This window comes from Neltuma alba, unplaced genomic scaffold, assembly GCF_004799145.2.
Source record: "Neltuma alba isolate B1F8T4 unplaced genomic scaffold, ASM479914v2 tig00012910_pilon, whole genome shotgun sequence".
Taxonomy (NCBI): Eukaryota; Viridiplantae; Streptophyta; class Magnoliopsida; order Fabales; family Fabaceae; genus Neltuma; species Neltuma alba.
Window position 1 is genome coordinate 437,484 of NW_021637279.1, and position 19,254 is coordinate 456,737.

Below are 19,254 nucleotides of genomic sequence, written 5' to 3' on the forward strand. Positions count from 1 at the left end.
ATCATATTAGTATTTTTATATGAAGGTAAAAAAAATATTAGAAATCTTATGTTAGATATAATTTTTTCGGCCAACTATATATAAATATATAAATTAGAAGTATCAATGTCAAATTTTCAATTTACAGCATACTATCTATAAACTATGAATGTTACACCGAATAACACGCATTGGTAAGATCAAGTTATGAAGTTCAGAAGAATCTAAGGATTTCAAAATAAATAGAATTTTAAAATACTTTAATATTATTATTCGTCTTATTAATCGGGGAAAATTCTGGTTGTCTTGTTATTACTCCAGGTGTATTGCTCAGGCGATTTTATATTTTTATTAAAAAAAAAAAAAAAAAGCGCACAATGGCGCAGGGTGTGGGCGTTTGATACTAGATTACTTCCCCTCCAAGGCAATCACTCTGATCTGACCTGAAAGAGACATCCCTCGAACATTTCTACGCCTGCTAATGGTTCTGTTGCTATTTAATTATTCATTCAATTGTCTGTTTGTTTATTCAGTTCGCCTTGGTTTGAAGTGGCTGCGGTATCTACAAGGTGGACTGTCTCTGGCCTTTATATAAATATTGCTTTCATCTATGTGGGTTTATGTATTTTGACCTCGTGCGCTTCTTCGTGGTGCGGCCAATACTCAATTCTGACGGGTGGGTTTCTGAGCAATGGCTTCGACGCTGTTATTGGCGGTGGTGTTCGTGTTTGATCTCATTGCTTTTGCTCTTGCTGTTGCTGCTGAGCAGAGGAGAAGTACTGTGAGTCCGTCTTCTCGCTTTCCCTCCTTTTCTTTTTCCTCTACTTCAATCCTTAGCTGCTTAGAAATTGCTTTTCTTGGCTATGATTTTCTGCTTCTTCTGGGGTTCAGTAGATTTAATTGCTGAGTTACTTTTGTGGTTCAAGATAGCCGATTGAGAAATCTGGGATTTGGGGTTTTCATTTCCTTAATCTGGGACTGGGTGAGAAATTCAGTAATCTATTTTCCGTTTGAGTGTGGAAGACATCTTTTACATAGTGACAGTTGAGTTTCTTCCCTGTTCATTCTGAGCCTTGCTTGACCTCTAATGGAATTCGGATGGGACTTAGGGATTAGTGACATTGTTGAATTTTTCCCTCAACTGGTTTATTACTGTCTCAATAAATCTTTTCACCGAACAAGCTGGACGATGGTGTTGTTATGTTCCATACAACCAGGAGCCGCTGTACTTCAGTAAATGAATGAGTGGAGTAAGGTTGTTGAGCAAGTCAGACGAATATTTGATTGCAAATAATTCAAGTGTGTTCAGATTTTGGAAATTGAAAGGGCATAAGATGAGTTAGATTTAGTTATAGAAGTTATTCAGTTGCAGAGGAGAAGTTTGCTTGGCCGCTGAGAGAACACTGCCATCTGCCAAGGAAAATGAGATATAATCTTATGTTGCTAAGCACAAAACTTGTACCGATATTAAATTCTGTTCTGACAACAAGTTTTGCCTTATAGATTGTAATTTGGATCTGACTTGTTGGTATTTGACTTCCTTTCCTGCTTTTTTAGATTGAGTAGGTCAAACACTTGACTGAAATTCAGGATATGTTATAGAAAAAAATTCGTTGTTTATGGATTGGGTTTAGGGGAACAATCAGGTTCGATCTATGCCACACCTCAGACCTTTCCCATATTATTGTACGATATAATTCCTTAAAAGTACCAGAGGTAAGATTCAAACTTAAGATTTTATTTGTTTGTTTGAAAACTAAAGGAATTGAAACGTATATGAGTTTTTGCAATTCAATATTTATGAATATATGAACAGAAAAATTGATATCAAAGACATTTTATTAGAGGATAAACTTCTCTCCCTCGCTCTCTTTTAGTTTTTTACTGAAGAACCTGCCTTTTCCCAATCCATTGTCATCCCTATTGTGCCAAATTCACCAATTAGTTAGGAAGAGGGGAACATGACAAAAGACTGTAGAAATTGGATATATTAGTCTGTTTGGCCCTCTTTTTAAAGGAGAAACTATAAGTTTCACAAAAAGAAAAAAGTTTTCTCGGTTAAATGTGGTGTTGGCCTAACTGTTGGGGGAAAATTAGCGGGAACAGGTTTTTTTTCCCTGCTGCAACTAGGATTTTAAAAACTTGGTGTTCTCCTTTGAAATAGCGGCAGGTAACTTTTGTTTTTCCAGAGACCATTGTATCTTCAGAGTCTTTAATTACCATAAAAAACAACTAAACATTTTCGTCTACCTCTCAAATACATGTCTTTTTAATAATTTGATCGTGTAAAGTACTTTTTTTTTTAAGAAAAATACTTGTGAAACACTGTACAAGAAGACATTTTTCATAACTTATGAACAGTAGGTCTTCGTACAAATTTAATATATTATATAAATATAGATATAGATTAGAAACCTTATTGCTAACATATCAAGTAACTGCATTTAAGTAAAATCCATTAAAAGAAGCAATTTCAGAATAAGTTGAAAGATCCCAGCAATCACTAAAGGGCTTTACATTCATGGAAAAGGATAACAGAGCATAGATATACAGATCCCAACCTGCAGTGGTTAAATAACTTTTAGGGGTAATCATGAAATGGATTAACAAGTGCCTTCGCAAACAAAACCTGATCAGTATTCATATTTCTAAATGTGTAGACTCCTGTAAACATACTTACATGAAGTTTTTTTACTGTTACATTGAAACATACCTATCTTTTGTTCAAAATGCCCAAATCATGGCTAAACATGGGTTCACAGGAAGATAGGGTAAAAACAAAGGATTTTTTTTTTTTTGGGGGGGGGGGGGGGGGAATGTAGTAGAACAACTAGAGATGGAGGAAGATTTATACAATGAGAGAACCTGTAGAAAGACCGTGTACCTCACACACGTGACGTGACAAAGGAAAATTAAGCTGACGTTATCATGAGTTCTCCAATAAAGAAATAGAACATCTGGGGATTAATTTTGAGATAAAGCCTAAAACCATGAAATCAAGAGTTCTAATAGTGAGACGCTCACGTTTGAAGTCAGAGAGTATTGACCAGTTTTTATCCTTTTAGTCCAATTTACTTGCTAAATGCATAACACACATCTGACCAAACTTTGCTATATCTTTCGTATTAATTTATTCATTCATCTTTTTGTTAAAAGGTAGGGGCTGGAGGGAAGGTATTCCGATTATAGTTTTAACCTTAAGCATCGTTTTTTATCTTCCACTTTCTTCTTTGGACCAAAATTCGCTCTCATTTTTATTTAATATTATCAATCGATTATACTATTCAAAATCAGAAACAAATCCAGAGGTTCTGAATATGGATTTACTTACTGGAATTCAATTATTCTGACAGTTCACAATAGTCAGCGAGGGAAATCAAAACTTCTGTCATTATGATTCTAATATTGCAACTGGCCTAGGTGTGGGATCCTTTATAATTCTAGTAGCCAGTCAAGCGATTATAATGGTGGTCACTAGATGCTTGTGCTGTGGTCAGGCCATGAGTCCTAGCAGCAACAGATCATGGGCAATTTGCTTGTTCATCACCAGCTGGTATGTTGCTTAAATCTGATTAAATAGAGATGATAAGTTTGCTTCAATTTGTTAATTTAATAATTTCGAAGAAGCACATGTTTACACTACCAACCTCAGTGCAACTTTGTCTAAGAATATGCTTGTTCTCTTTATTTCTGATCTATAGACACATATTTCATGCCGGTAACAGTTACAATATTGTCACTGCCACGACATTTTAACATGTGCTTAACACACTAAGTGAATATATACGTATGTGTTTGTGTTTGTGTTCTGGCATGGTTTCAGCATGGTTGACCTAATTGACTAAAAAAGAAAAGGAAAAGGAACCAAAAATTAGATTTGGAGTGAAACTGGAAAGTAGAAGTCCCATTTTGATGAGATGGTGCAAGTTCCTTCCTGATTTTTTTGTTGAACACAAATAGTTTCTTTTGGGACTATGGCAATGAAGGTACATATAATACAAGATAATCCCAGCTAATTACATCACTGAATGGAAGCTTAAAAAAATCTGATGCACATGCCATGTTGATGATGTTATTCATCCATTGAAGGAATTCAAATCTCATCTCGGCTTCTATAAGTCGTTTTTGCTGATATTGATGATTCAGGGTGACATTCATTGTTGCCGCATCATGCTTGCTGGCTGGTTCTGCGAGGAACGCCTACCATACAAAGGATGGGACTGCCATGCCTGCCAGCCCTTCATGTGTGACATTGAGGAAGGGTGTGTTTGGAGCTGGAGCTGCCTTCATTGTGTTCACAGGGATAGCCTCCGAACTCTATTATGTTCATTATTCAAAGGCTAATTCTGGTCCACCTCCCTATGCTAGGGACTCTGGTGTGACGCTGGCTAATATGTAGCTCAGAATCATTAGGAGGGGCTAGTGTCAGTAAGGTTGACTGCTTCGTATGTGAAAACCTATTGTCTGTGCAAATTTAGTCATGGATTTTGATTCGTCAAAAAGGATTTTCATTTGTTTAATGGTTCGGATGTCCCATTTTACTCGCAAATATTGTTCTGTTGGAAACTCTCAAATCTTAACCCATACGGAGGACCCTCCTCCACTAAATCATGTAAGCAGGACGGAGAAGTCAGGATTTTTTTTTTTTTTTGGTTATTCTCAGTACACAATAAGCAACTAAAGATGAACTTTTTTTTGGGGGGGGGGGGGAGGGTTATCGTTGTTAATTTCAACTAATGATCTTAAAAGTGACTTCTTTTACTGGAGGAATAAAGAACACCAATTACCATTTTTGTTTTGTCACTGTTATTAGTTCCAGATTTGACTGTTCTCTGAAGGGAAATTTTGATTTTTAACATCTGTAAGTGCTATTAATTATCAAGATTCGCTTGGTGTAATAAAAATATTGGGCGGTAGAATAAAGACAGGAATCAGCACCGGCCTTGCTTGATTTGCCTCATGGGGTGGTCCAGTCTGGTAACAAGCAAAGCAGAGCCACATTTTTCAAACTGGTCCTGTCCTTTTTGTTGACAATATTCACACCTATATATGGATTTCCTCATATAATCCTTCATTTTGATGCTGCCATTTGTATCATTTATAGAAGTGGGGGCCTTCGCATCACTCGGAATAACCTCACAAACTAAAGGCAACAAAAACCAACAGAGGAAAAAGATTTCATCTCTCTCTCTCTCTCTCTCTCTCTCTGTGTTAGTAACAACTGGTTATCTTTTGGAAGATGAAGCTACAAAAAGCAGATGGAGGAGGCCTACACCAAACTCATGTGGCCGACTAGGCAAAAGAATCCATGGGATATTACGTGCGCATCTAACGTGGCGGATGATTGATAACTAATTTAGAATAAGTTACTTATTTACTACCTTCAGTCCTCATTATAAAAGCTATTTGACTAATTTGAGTAAATTAAGAAAGCTAGTTAAGTTAGTTATTTGTAATAAATAGATGTTGTATTTTCTAAAATATCCTTACTAATCAAGTGTATTGGTTAGAATTATCATTATTACAAGGATTACATTAGAAAAAAATAGATAAATATGAGGAAAAAATAAATTGAAGTCTTATATTTTTTATCAAAATAAAAGTCAAATAAAGTCTTATATTAAGAACCGGAGGTAGTATAATAATATATATCTGTTTCTCTAAAATATTTCTTTTGATCGTTATTTTATTGATCATATTTTCACAAAAAAAAAAAAACCATTTTCATATAGACAGTCAATAGTGATAGCTACGAGAAATAAATGAATTTGATAAATAAAACAGATTAAGCTCTCATATTTGAAGCAAAATAAATACCTCAATTAGCTCTTAAATTTAGGATTGAAGAGAATATGATGTAAATCTTACATAGATTTTGAGGGGTCGAAAATATATAAAACCTATATAATATTATTGAGAAAAACTTAAAAATTCAACTAGCCCCTAGCCAGTCCCTCTATTCCTCCTCCATCATTGATCTTCTATCATGTACATCTTTATACGTACACAGATAAATATATCAGAGTTTTTTTTTTACCAAAAAAATATGAGAGTATGAATCATGCCGTGTCTGTACAGTGTCGTACATAGGATGAGTACATTGTTAGTTTGTTACGTGTGCATGTGTACAATTACTTAGACAGCATAGTAGTTGAGAATTACAGCATAATCCCAAATTATCATTTTAATCTATTAACGCGGATTTCCCCAACTATATCAAAGGAAGCTTGTTCAGCCGCCGACTCCAGGTATTCGGAAAAATGCTGCTTTGGACCCCCAAAACTTTCTACAATTGCAGAATAATCCTTCGTTAATAGTATAATTAATTAATTTCCAACATGACTCAATCCATGCGAAACAATCAACATGCAATTCACATTAATTAATATAATTCGATCACAATTCCTGAAGATTATAAATAAAATGATGAAAAAAAAGATTATGCATTTCTTTGAATTTGTTACGGATAAAAAATTCAAATTTCAAATCACAATTCTTTGACCTTTTTTATATCACAAGAAACGTATTAAATTTTTATTACCTTTAGCAAAATTATCATAATGATATAGGTAAAACATTGATGTATAGCTTATTTCATATGCTACTTGAAAAATATTTTTAAAATCATCATTAGTAAAAATTATCTCACACACAATTGAGTTAACAACGAAGTTAGTTTTTGTTTTTTATAGTATGACAAATTAAAGTTTAGATTCTCATAAGAAAGAGCTACTCACATTTATCCAAATCCTAAAATACACTACTTTCGATTCTTGATATAAAACATGATTGACTAATTTAGAGATATTAATACTAAATCATTTAATTATAACACATGTAATAGGATCTGAATACTTATGTGAAACGTGAAACGTCAAATTATATATATGAATTTATAAAAGAAGCAAATTAGTTTAGAAAAAAAGTAATAAATATAAATAATTTAAAGTATTTTAGTAACTTTCTTATTTTTTTAAATTAGTTAATTTGATTTTATATTAGAGAACGTAGTACTCCCTCTGGTTCTAAATATAAGATTTATTTTGTAGGATAAATTACACTGCAAATTACACTATAAAAGGAGTCTTATATCTAGAACCGGAGGAATATAATATCTTTAACAAATCTTCACACACACACACAAAATGGCGATAATGAAAGCTGGTTTTGTTGATAATCTTAACGAGACTATGGTTCCGAATTTATTTTGTGTAAGGATTTTATTCTCGCGCAACTTAAATAGGACAATTTATTTTTCAAATTCTGCGCAGAGAAATGTGCAAGTGAAAGAACTGCCAGATACTTCTATTCCATAGGTCTGGAAGGAAGACGAAAACGACAAGCACAAACAGAACTTGAACGCGGACATGGTGGCCCATCATTCCATACAATGTTCTGTTAAATCAGAACAAACCATCAAACACCATGTGAACTAAAAGCCCGCGCAGACAAATTATACCACAAACACACCATATATATATATATATATATATATATATATATAAACACAGAATATTAACAACACTTGTTTCAGGCCCAGCAGCTGAAGAATGATTCTCCACAAGTGGCGATTATGAATCATCACCAATCAAATCCATGTATTGCATTCCAACAATATTCCATGTAAATAAATACAAATATGATGGATCCAAAAATTTACACCACCACAAAAATATTGATTGTTCATTCTTCTTCTCCATCTGGAATCTTACCCTCTCATTTTTGTCAGTTCATCATCTGTGTTGGGTCAGACCAACCAATATTCTTCCATTCTCATCACTGTCACAAAGCACTCAGATCAGAATTTCTGAATTCAGATTCCTGTACTGCTGAATAATGCCGGATGAAGAAGATGGCTGGGCTAGCTAGCTTGCTACTTGCATTTGCATATAACATTAGAGTAAATGAAGAATGAGAGAATTAATTAATTAGAACTAAGAGGCAATCATCAGAGTCGTTACATTAAGGAATTAAAATTTGAACTCTCAAACCCCTTTTGCTTGAAGATGAAGCTGAAACTTAAAAAAAGGACAGCTCCAAATACTGCAACTTCTTAGAACTCTCCGTCTGAAAACCAAGAACACAAAACACCCCCAATAAACAAACCTATAAACACTACTTCGTACGTATATATATTTATATCATATATGTGTGTCAATTAATATATCTGTTACTTCTTCTTCCTCGCTCTTCTTCTGCCTCAGGGTTTTAAATCAGAATCATCCCAGGGAACATTGAGATCAGTTGAGACCAACGAATCGAGGTCTTCCCAAGTCCAGTAGTTTGACGTTTCCCTATTGGCTACGCTTGTGGAAGGTATCTCCCATGGCTGTGTCTGTGTTTGGGTTGGCTGCTCCATTGTCTTCAACTCTTGGCCGTAGTTGTTATTATTATTGTAAACGCTTGAGGGTCTCAGAGAGGTTGAAACAGAACATGGGTTTGTCTCAAAAGAGCTCGGGCTTGAGAAAGGGAAGATAAAGCTCTGGTTTTGATGAGGAAGAAGAGGCAGACTCGAAGTCAAGAAGCTGCTGGTACAATTCCCAATTCCAAAATCTTTACTTTGTGGTGATGAGTCTCTGGGGTTCATCAGATTCTGATGAGGAAGCAGCAGGGACGGTTGTGACGGAGGAGGACGAATCAGAGACTGAAAGAGAGAGGCAGAGGATGAAGGAAGAGGAAGATTATTACTCGGCCTTTGCAGAGAACTCTGAATTGTCATGCGGGTACTCAACCCACCACTGCCGGAGGTTGAGGAGGCGGCGGCGGAGGAAGAGATGCGGGTGGATGATTTCTTGACCCGTTTGTTTTTCCGGCCACCGCCAACGGGGACATTGCGCAGGGTGCCACCTTTAGTCCAGTGCCTCTTGCAGGCTCTGCAGAAATGGCGAGGCTGGGACTTGTTGTAGTTGTTGTAGTAACAGAACTTGGTGTTGGTCGAATCACACCTCGGACACTTCAAAGGCTCCGATGATTGCTGAGATTGCTGTCGCTGCTGTTGCATCTGCTGCTGCTGCTGCTGCTGTTGCTGTTGCAGTTTGCTCATCAATGGAGGCTTTGGAAGTTCCAACTTCTGATCTTGAAGCAACGCCTGGTTCCAATCAACCCCACTACTAGAAACCTGCTTCGAACTCAAACCCATATCGATCTTCAATTCGATTCAGATCAAAGAAAGCTAAAACAAGAAGGAGATATAAAAAGTTAGCCTTTTGATCGAGGAGCTACAAGAGAAATCAATCTAAAGTACGACAAGAGTAAGAGATTGCTTGAGTCAGGGGGAAAGAAAACCAGAGCTCCCAAGAACTGGTTCAATGGAAGAAGAAGGAAACACCCAAGGAGAAGAAGCTGGTGGGAGGAGGAAGAAGAAGAAGTGACGAGCATGTCTTTTTACGATCAACCTCTAATATATTGAATAATAATGATGATGATGATGATACCTATTAGAGAGACCTTATCTATCTGTAAAATAGTTATAAGAAGCTGAATGAGAGCAAGAGTTCAAATCTGGCAACAAAACCTAGGAGTTCAATTTTAGTGTCCGAAATGAGTATAATATAGGAAGTGGGGAGAAGAGAGAGAAAGAGAGACTTAACCTCTAAGGTGAAGGTGGGTGGCGGACACGTGGAAAGATGTGGGCCGTTGATAGTGGTGTGATGTGTTTGGGTTGTTAAAGGAACGTAGATATAGATATGCATGATAGTAAGTTAGCTACAATAATTCAAGTAGACTTAGCTTCCAATACAAAGTTGGTAACTCGACATCAGAAAATAAAAAAAATTAGAAAAAAGGAGAAGCATTAAGAGGAGGAGAGATTGACAAGGCAATGAGAAAAAAAAAAAAATTAAAAGGGAGAGGGAAGGTAAATAGACTTGGGGCCTAAGATTCTTAGTGAGGCGCAAAAACAGTTGGCAACACATGGTTTCTTGTGGGATCCACAACAGAGATAGTGATGTATATAGATATAGTCATATATGGGCCAATGTCATGTGATGACATGTTGCAGGTTGGGTAAGTATATGTTATGCGTCTTTGAGTGTTGCATGCACGTGTAAGTCTCTCACATCATTTGAAGCACATTGATTACTTATTATACGCCAATGCTCCACTCATGTAAATCACTCTTAACTTACGTTTAGTCTTAAATATAAAACTCATTTTATGTTACAATTTACACTGTAAAACGAGTCTTATATTTAGGATCAGATTGAAAACGTTTAATACTTACTTTCTGATTTTACTATCCTTATTTAATATTTATTAGAAAAAAAAAAGACGTTAGAGATATGATAATGATTTGTAAATATGAAGAGAGAGAAAACTCTAACAAGGATAAAATTAAAATTTTTTGTATCAATTTCATATTTTTATTATTATGCAAAATGTGTTACAAATTACTTATATATTTATATTAAGAATTAGAATAGCATATATATATATATTATGCAAAGCTGCCTCAGGCCAGAGAGAGTTCACAAAATGATAACAAATTGTTTCTGTTAATTGATTTCATTGAATTTATAAGTTGATTTTTAAATAGAATTATGCTTTTTTTAAATCTAATTACTGAATAATGTGAGATTTGTGATTAAGTTTCTATTTATTTTTTTCCTTTTGGTATAAAACACTTAAATATGTGAAAACACCCTCGATTATGACTAAACGAGCTGGTCGAAAGGACAATAATAGTAACATTTCTTGAAGTCAAAACCACTAATTGAGTTAGTACAGTCTTCTATTAACTGAATTACACGTTTGCTGGTTCTTCCTCCCCTCTTTCCTCCTCCTCCTACCTTTTTCTTTACAAATTGATTAAAATTAAAATGTGTGACTAGATATCTGATTATTAAAATAAATTATTAGTCTAAAAAAACTTGTAGGATGGAATTAATTATATTTGATTTTATATTTTATATTTTAAAACAAATCAATTGATGTCAATTATTCATAATTGCATTATTGCACTTGAAAATTTCACATAAGCAATATGGAATTTTTCATGGTATAAAATATAAAATTTATAACCAATTATATTATTTTTAAGTTATAAATTTTGCTTAATATGAATTAAGTGAAGTTGTTATATTCTAGAAATTAAAAGAGGCCACGTATAACACACACGCACACACTTTCCTATACAAGTCTGTTCGAAATGAACTGTATTATACGTTAGAAAATATTAACTCACAAGAAACAATAATATGCAATAAAATTACATATATCTCCTTTTTTGCCATCAAAATTAGCTATATCTTGTCAAATTCTATTTGACTACATATGTTTTTATCACACGGAGTTTGGGTAAGTTGAAATATTTGTGATGACTTGTAAATGTTAGGATTTACTATTTCCCCGATCTTAATTACAAGACCTCGTTTGTAGATTATAAACAAGATTTTATAATTAGGATCTGAGATAGTATAAATGTTCTCTCATAATGATGATGATTAATGCCAAATAAAAGAGTCCTCCAGAGTCCAGATATTTGAAAAACCACGTTCAGATAAATCTGGCGAGTGATATGAGAGACATGTAACAATTTCAATATCTCATTTTAAATGAATACAAACACGCGACGACACGAAAAAATAAATTATTTTTTCTTCCAAACCTGTCATGTTCTATAGTTAATATATTGAGCATCCGACATAAATCAGATTTAGATACGATTCTTTTCCAAAAAGAAAAGAAAACAGAAAACAAAAATCGGCTGTGGACTAGTACAATTTGTGCTTGATGACTTTGAACTTAAGAGGGCTTTGGATTTCGAGAGTCTTGATTTAACAAGTTTGAAGAATATAACCTTCAAATCATGATCACCAGAGAATTTTTCTTAAACTTGTTCTGTATATCTCTTAGTACATTGTTTCTATTAAAAGTCACCTTATTATATATATGAACACTGGTGGAAGTTTGAAAAAATAGTGGAGTTTGTTGAATCTGGCTTAACCTGTCCCAAAATTGAAATACAAATTCAAACATGTAGCTATTATTATTAATGTTACAAAAAAATTAATTAATGCGCTTTTTATTAATAATGTCCAAAATTTTTGTTCATACGAGAAATTACAAATCACTCATCCATATCCATTTATTTGATATACAAACTAATGAATGATTATACAAAAAATAAATCAAAAAAATTATAAGACATTTGATGAGATACCATAACTACAATTAATGATTTAGATTATATATATATATATAACAACGTGCAGGTGAAATGAGTAATGTAGAATAATATATAGAGTAGGTATAAAAATTAATTAATGAAAAAAAATGGGAAATGTTTGAAGTGAAAGAATTGGGTAGGTGGGGTCAAATATGAACAGATCATGCATGTTCATTGAATGTCCCAGCCGTCACTGCAGAGATGTGCCAGCCTGCCAGGTCAAAGAATGTTCATTCATATTTTATATATATATATATATATATATGTATATATATATAAACTATATATAATATGTTTTGATCTCTTCTTCTTCATAATGTGACAGACTGAAAGGAATATATACATGGAAGTGTAAATTTGAAGTGAACTTTGAAGATACGATAGATAGATATATAATATCGACAGTTGATCACAGAGACAGATGGTCCAAAATTTAGTTCCTTAATTTCCAATATGCTAAATTATCGATCACAGGAGAAGATTCTTAAAAAACGAGGAAAACATTTACGAATTTGTTGCCAAAGAAGCATTATGTATATACTTCAGTTCTTATAATTTCACTTAAGGTTTAATTGAGTAACTGTGATGACCATAGTTTGATTAATATTTTGTCGTATATATTAATTAATTTTACTATATATATTTAGATCGTTTGTTAGCATAATTTATATATATTATATACAAATTATTAAACAGATTTGTTCATATAAAATTATAACTTCTCGTTTTATATACAAATTAAATTGCATGATGACTAAATGAAGAATAAGTGAATCATTAACTCCTGAATCAGAATTAGAAATACCAAGTCTGGACCTAGCTCTCCACAATTAATAGGTCAAACTGTCCGAATTAATCATATTATTAATTAGTACTAATTTAGACGCTAAACTGATAAATGTTATTGGAGCGTTACTAATAGCAATCTGGAAATAGAAATATACTAATTATATCTATATATCACACTCTTAATTAATGAACCATTGTCAGGATCACATGGAATAAGAAAACGAAAGAGACCATGATAATTATTTCTCCAAGTTGGCGAGCGTTACAGAGAAACAGGACCACAAAAGCCACATGCAAATAAATAATTAAGGCACGATTAGGGAATGAAATTAGATTATAAATAATAATGAGAATGATTAATTAAAAAAGAGAGAGGAAATGGAATGTAATTAATTAATAATATAATAGTAAGAGGAGGGCAATTATTCGAGAGGAGGGAGAAAAAGGAATGTGCATGGAAAATCAATGTTGGTCGGTTGGTTAGGTAAAGTGTCTCGTGTGGTCGATTCCTGCAATTTCGAAAAGGACAAAACAAAGAATGTTTGTCGTACAAATTTGAAAATGACTCTCTCTGCTTAATTCTTTAATCCTCGTTTAGCTCTTTAAATAACGCCAAGAGTCTATTAAGTCCAACTAAGAAGCCACCTAAGTCCATCAAACTACTTTACATTAATAACTCTCTCTCTCTCTCTCTCTCTCTCTACACTCACAAAGAAGTTTAAATTAGTATATAATTTTTTTTTTTTAATTCTGAATGACCATTCACTATTTAATTTTCAAAGTGACTTTAACTTCGATTAGAATAGTGAGTGTGAATTCTAAGGTTAGTTAGATAGTGATTGCAAATTGAGAGTGTTGAAGGCGGTTTGAGGTTCAAACTTACTGTACTAATACTGGGGGCCAGTTTGTTTAAAGATTAGAGAAAGAAGTTATTTTAGCACATTTAATATTTGAGTTGTTTGGAGAAACAAAGTTGATTATAGAAGTTTTGTTGGGAAAAAATATATTTTTATCTTTTTTAAATATATTTGTCTAGATCATATTTGAGTTTGAGAAGGAGTTTTCTGTATTTACATATACTAAAACTCGATATTTCATATTTAAGAAGCTCAAAAAAGCTATTTCAAACTATTTATCGAATAAGTTTTTTCCATATATCTTCGTGTATATATAGTTAAAATTCTTCTAGCAACTTCCTTCCTTGTAGTCGTAACAACTATATCATATTTAAAGTGCCTAAGATCACTTTTTTTAAAAAAATTTTAAACAAATTGACCATAAAAGAAATTGTGTGCAAAGAAAGATGCATGGAGATAAATAAAGGCAAGGTCTACCTTGATAGAGGCAGATATTATCTTAATTTTTATCTCTCATCCACTCTCTTTCTAATCAGATGAGATGATTTTGTTGATATAATTTAATTTAATTGTAATTTATGAATTATATCCGACAGTCATTTGATATTAAGTAGCATAAGTTTTGCATTTTATTAATTAAATTAATGATAAATCATAATATGTCAGAATATTAAATATTCGCCCGTCTAAAAAGAGACTCTAAATTAAAACAAATTTCTGGATTATTTATTAAAGCTAACTAAGCAGCAATAATGCCATTTATTGTAAATAAAACATATTTTATATGACTTGGTGACTCATCATATATATCGAGGCCCCAATCTCTCCCATTTCATTAACTGGTGCAAGTGGATTATTGTATCTTCTTCCACCTCTGCGATGTTATTACTTCACCCATATATTATGAATATTTATATTTATTAACTCTATTAAAAGACTATACTATCTCCGGTCTTAAATATAAGAACTAGTTGACTAATTTGAGTAGATTAAGGAAAGAAGTTAAGTCAGTTATTTGTAATAAATGAATGTTGTCTTTTCTAAAATATCCTTACGAATCAAGTGTATTGGCTAAAATTACTATTATTAGAAGGACTACTTTGAAAAAAATATATAAATATGAGAGATAAAGTGGATTGAGATCTTATATTTAAAATAAAATAAAAATCAAATAAGGTCTTATATTAAGTATTTCCACGTAGTATGTAAATCTCCTAAAGTTCATAAAATTTGCGCACTTCAACCAATAATAATAATAATAATCCCTCAGCATCAATGTCTCTGTGATAGAACCCTTAAAAAAATGATATTGAGAATCCAAACAAGAGATACGAAGGTCCATGTTTTTGAGTGGCTTTTGCCGTTGCTGGTGGGGCCAGCAACCACATGGTTTAAGCTTCATAATAATCAATCACTTAATTAATTAATTAGTGTGAAGGAGGCATAATTGGCGAGGCATGATCGCTTCCACGCGTCACCATATCACCGGCCCATCCGATGCTTCCAGGTTGGGACATGGATTACACTCTCTATTTTACATTATTTTCTCTTCTTTGTTAGGTTTCATACATGATATACGACCAAATCTCACTTCTTGTGAAGCGAATGCTTAAAATATATATATAATTAAATATATTAATTTCTATGAAACTGTTGATTATTCCCACTTGGTGAAGAAGACGACTTGAGAAGTGATGGAGGGAATCAAATTTTATTCCTTATGTTTCAAATCAAACGTGTGGTCCGTGCTGTGTTTTGATTTGTTTTCGTAATTTTTTTTGCTATAAGTAGCTAGTGCTCATATTTGATATGTAGGTCCTAGCTAGGGGGTCTATATATATATATATATATATATATATCGTCTAGTCCTATTAATCATAATTGTAAAAAAAAGAAAAGGATATATATATATATATATATATGCCTGAATTATTAGTATTATTAAATTTTGTTTTTAGAGTACGAATTTGCTAGCCTGATCTTGTGTCGTGTTAATTAGTATTATCTTCAGTCTTAATTATAAGAGCTAATTGACTAATTTGAAAAGATTAAGGAAATGAGTTAAGTTAGTTATGTGTAATAAATATGTATTGTCTTTCCTAAAATATCTTTGCTAATCAAGTGTATTGGTTAGAACTACTATCATTGGAAGGACTACTTTGGAAAAAAATATATGAATATGAGAGAAAAAGTGGATTGAGCTCTTATATTTAAGACTAAAATAAAAGTCAAATAAGATTTTATATTAAAGATCGGAGATAGTGTTATTTTGAAGTGAGCTTTTGGTCAGCTTTGATCAACGCGAGGAAGTTGCAATTTTGAGGATAAGAATGGATGTGAAAAATGATTAATGATCAACCAAACGAATAAATATGAAACTAATCAATGCAAATTCTTTCCCGCCACAGGTTAATCAAAGAATTTTTAGTTCAACCAATTCAGGTTGCCATAAGTGATACAAATTCTCGTATTTTAAGCAAATAATTAATTAGAGGTTTAATCATCAGCTTTTGCATATAAAATAAACCTATGGTTTGAAAGATTATTTGTCTTTTACCTTTCATCATATTAAGAAATATTACTTTCTGCTAAATAAAAACTACTCCCTCTAACTTCTATTATAAGCACATAATAACAACGTTAATAAATTTAGTTAGTTGAAATTACTTATTTATTGTGAAATATTAAAATTAATAAAAATCATTATTTAGAGGAGCTTGGTTAAATATTTAGGAAGTCTTATATTTAGAGGGAGTTTGGATTCCTCCAAAACCATTCTTAAAAAGTATTTTCACGTAAGTCGAGATAATTTTTTTCTCACGTACTTACTTTATATATTGTAAAATCACTTTTAAAAGTATGGTTTGGTTTCTATCTAAACACCTCTTAGTTAGGGATACTAGATAAATAAAAATTAATTGTTTAGGCAAAACATGTTAAGCCTGTTTAGATCTGCTTATGATAAGTGTTTTTAAGCACTTGAACGTGAGTAAGGAAAAAAATTTGTTTTCATATGTTTATCTTGCACTCTGTAAATTATTATTAAAAAATCGCTTTTGAAGAATTCAATCATAATTCCAAATTAGCTCTTTATATTATGAAATATTACATTCGGTCTTTAATATAAGATCTTATTTGACTTCTATTTTGATTTTAAATATAAGATCCCAATTCATTTTGTCTTTTATATTTATACATTTTTTTCTAACGTAATCTTTCTAACAATAATAGTTCTAACCATCACACTTGATTAGTAAGGATATTTTAAGAAAAATAACACCTATTTGTTACAAATAACTAACTTAACTTTTTTTTTTAATTTCTTCAAATTAGTCAACTAGTTATTATAATTAAAACCGGTAGTAATGCTGTGATAATTAATTGCTTGGAGAGAAGGATTTACAGGAGGAGGAGGGATGGACGAGTGAGCAACGAAGAAGAGAATGATGACGGTGGGGCCAGGCGACGATGCTTAATAAGCCTAATTGGATAGGACAGCGTGGAATACTTTTGTAGGATCTAATCCCTATCACATTTGGGGCTGTTCGTTTTGTTGTTTGTCCATTTGCCAAATAAATTTTTGCTTCTTTGGAATATTATATATATTTTTGCATGGAAAATGACTTGGACCGTTCACACACCTTCTTGCCTTCTCCATTGTAATCATGGTGTCGCACAAACATTTTCTGCTTTTTTTTATTTACTTTTTTGAGACTGTTTTAAGAATAAAGATTTGGGTTAGACATTTTTGCAAAAGGAAAATCTCTAAAATTTTATTTTATCTTTTGGCTGTTCACCTTTTGTGTTATACGCTTTTAATTGATTTTATATAACTTATATTTCAGGCCAAAAATAGAATCCATTGGTGTATTATTAAATTCAGTTAAATTATTATAATTAATTATTTTAATTTGTGGTTTTTAATTATCCTCTAAATGGAAAATATATGAAATGAAGAGATTGATTTGCATTCATATAAATTACACACTCTGTGCTATAATGTGCATGCTATATATATTGATAATACTCTAATGTTAAAAAAAACAAAAAAAAAAACTAGCACACATTTTTTAACGAACAACAAACTTATATGATTTTTTAATATATACGAATAAATTCGGAACAAAGTAATTTGCTTCAAATAATCCAGCACACATCTTAAAAAGAAATTTCGGTTTTGATCAGAGGGTGAGATTTTGAAAATAATTCATAAATGTCTCGTTAAATTTTGAAAAAAATTTTATATTGGCAAATAAGACATATGATCGTATAAATATGATTTGAGGAATTATTGAAATAATAATGATTGACTAAAATAAGAGAATCTTGTCCACTGAAACTCAGTTTGGGTTTACATGTGCCTTGACATTATTCTGCATTAGTTTTGTTTTTTAATTCTTATACAAAATGAAACCAGATTGGAACCATCTTACAAATGGGCCTATGTTGGCCCAATAAGAAACGGAAGATGAGCCCAATATTGCATGAACTTACGAGAGCTGATTCAGAAGCAGGGTTTACTCTGGTTCAGATTGATGTTTATAATTTTATTATAATTATTATGCCTCAAATGCGTTCATTGAAGCCAAAAGCTGTAATTATATATACGGACCACACTCCTAAACTGGCTTAACAATTACTGATCTCAAATTAGATTTGGTAACAATGCTTTATTTGTTGTTGACAACGCTAAATTTGTAAATAACACCAAATTTTGTTTACAAATTTTCAGTTTTCTCTTTTGTCATTTTTCCTAAATTGATTTATTTTATATTTAGCATCATGAAAACCTTCTAAAAGATGCCTTATGTAGGACTATAGATGTTGATCGCATGTTCCGATATATTATGAATGAGGGACGACTTTCCCTTTAATATTTTTATAGCCACTATATATGATATTTATCACCATTTATTTATTATGATTGTACTCTGCCTTCCTTTCTCCGTTATTTTTTGTCTCGTTCTATTCAAGTTGATATTATGGAGTTATAGAGGTAAAGATGGGAGATCAAATCATTCTTCAAATGTCAAAGTTTAAATACCCAGGATTCATTATATATGAAGATGGTAAAATTGATAAAAACGTTTCTCATATAATACAAGCTAAGTGGTTAAAGTGGAGGAAGACTAATGGAGTTATTTGTCATAAGAAGACACCTAAGAAGCTTAAAAAAAAAAATTCTATCAGACTGTCATAAGACTAGCTGTGTTGTATCGTAATGAATGTTGGGCGATTAAGGAAAAACAAGAGCATAAAACCAGGGTAGTAGAAATGAAAATGTTAAAATGAATGTGTGGTCATACAAGAAAAAATAAAATTCAGAATGAAAATATCAGAGTAAGAGTAGGCGTGGTGCCTATTAAAGAGAAAATCCTTGAACATCACTTGAGGTGATTTATGCATGTGCAAAGTAGGCCATTAGAGGTGCTGATGAGCAAACAATTTGGAGTTCTATTAAAT

General features: G+C 32.3%; 2 protein-coding genes across 2 annotated transcripts; one reads left to right on the forward strand and one right to left on the reverse strand.

Moving 5' to 3' along the window:
- The first annotated feature begins 392 nt into the window (after window positions 1-392).
- On the forward strand, window positions 393-4,499 carry LOC114732412 (uncharacterized). The gene is made up of 3 exons (XM_028919694.1): window positions 393-760; window positions 3,333-3,532; window positions 4,126-4,499. Exons 1-3 carry the CDS (start codon window positions 671-673, stop codon window positions 4,376-4,378), a joined length of 543 nt encoding a protein of 180 aa, XP_028775527.1. The 5' UTR covers window positions 393-670; the 3' UTR covers window positions 4,379-4,499.
- A 3,033-nt stretch (window positions 4,500-7,532) lies between these two features.
- Window positions 7,533-9,474, reverse strand: LOC114732411 (dof zinc finger protein DOF1.4-like). Its single transcript, XM_028919693.1, has 2 exons — window positions 9,414-9,474; window positions 7,533-9,151 (listed from the first exon to the last, which is right to left on the reverse strand). The coding sequence occupies exon 2, from the start codon at window positions 9,116-9,118 to the stop codon at window positions 8,180-8,182; it is 939 nt and encodes a 312-aa protein (XP_028775526.1). The 5' UTR covers window positions 9,119-9,151; window positions 9,414-9,474; the 3' UTR covers window positions 7,533-8,179.
- Window positions 9,475-19,254: the final 9,780 nt, after the last annotated feature.

What these genes read in the sequence shown, in the direction of transcription:
- LOC114732412 (XM_028919694.1), top strand. Translation starts at nt 671, where the DNA reads ATGGCTTCGACGCTGTTATTGGCGGTGGTGTTCGTGTTTGATCTCATT. An exon ending in CTGAGCAGAGGAGAAGTACT is followed by an intron (nt 761 to 3,332) that starts GTGAGTCCGTCT and finishes TTATTCTGACAG; the next exon opens with TTCACAATAGTCAGCGAGGG. An exon ending in TGCTTGTTCATCACCAGCTG is followed by an intron (nt 3,533 to 4,125) that starts GTATGTTGCTTA and finishes TTGATGATTCAG; the next exon opens with GGTGACATTCATTGTTGCCG.
- LOC114732411 (XM_028919693.1), bottom strand. Translation starts at nt 9,118, where the DNA reads ATGGGTTTGAGTTCGAAGCAGGTTTCTAGTAGTGGGGTTGATTGGAAC.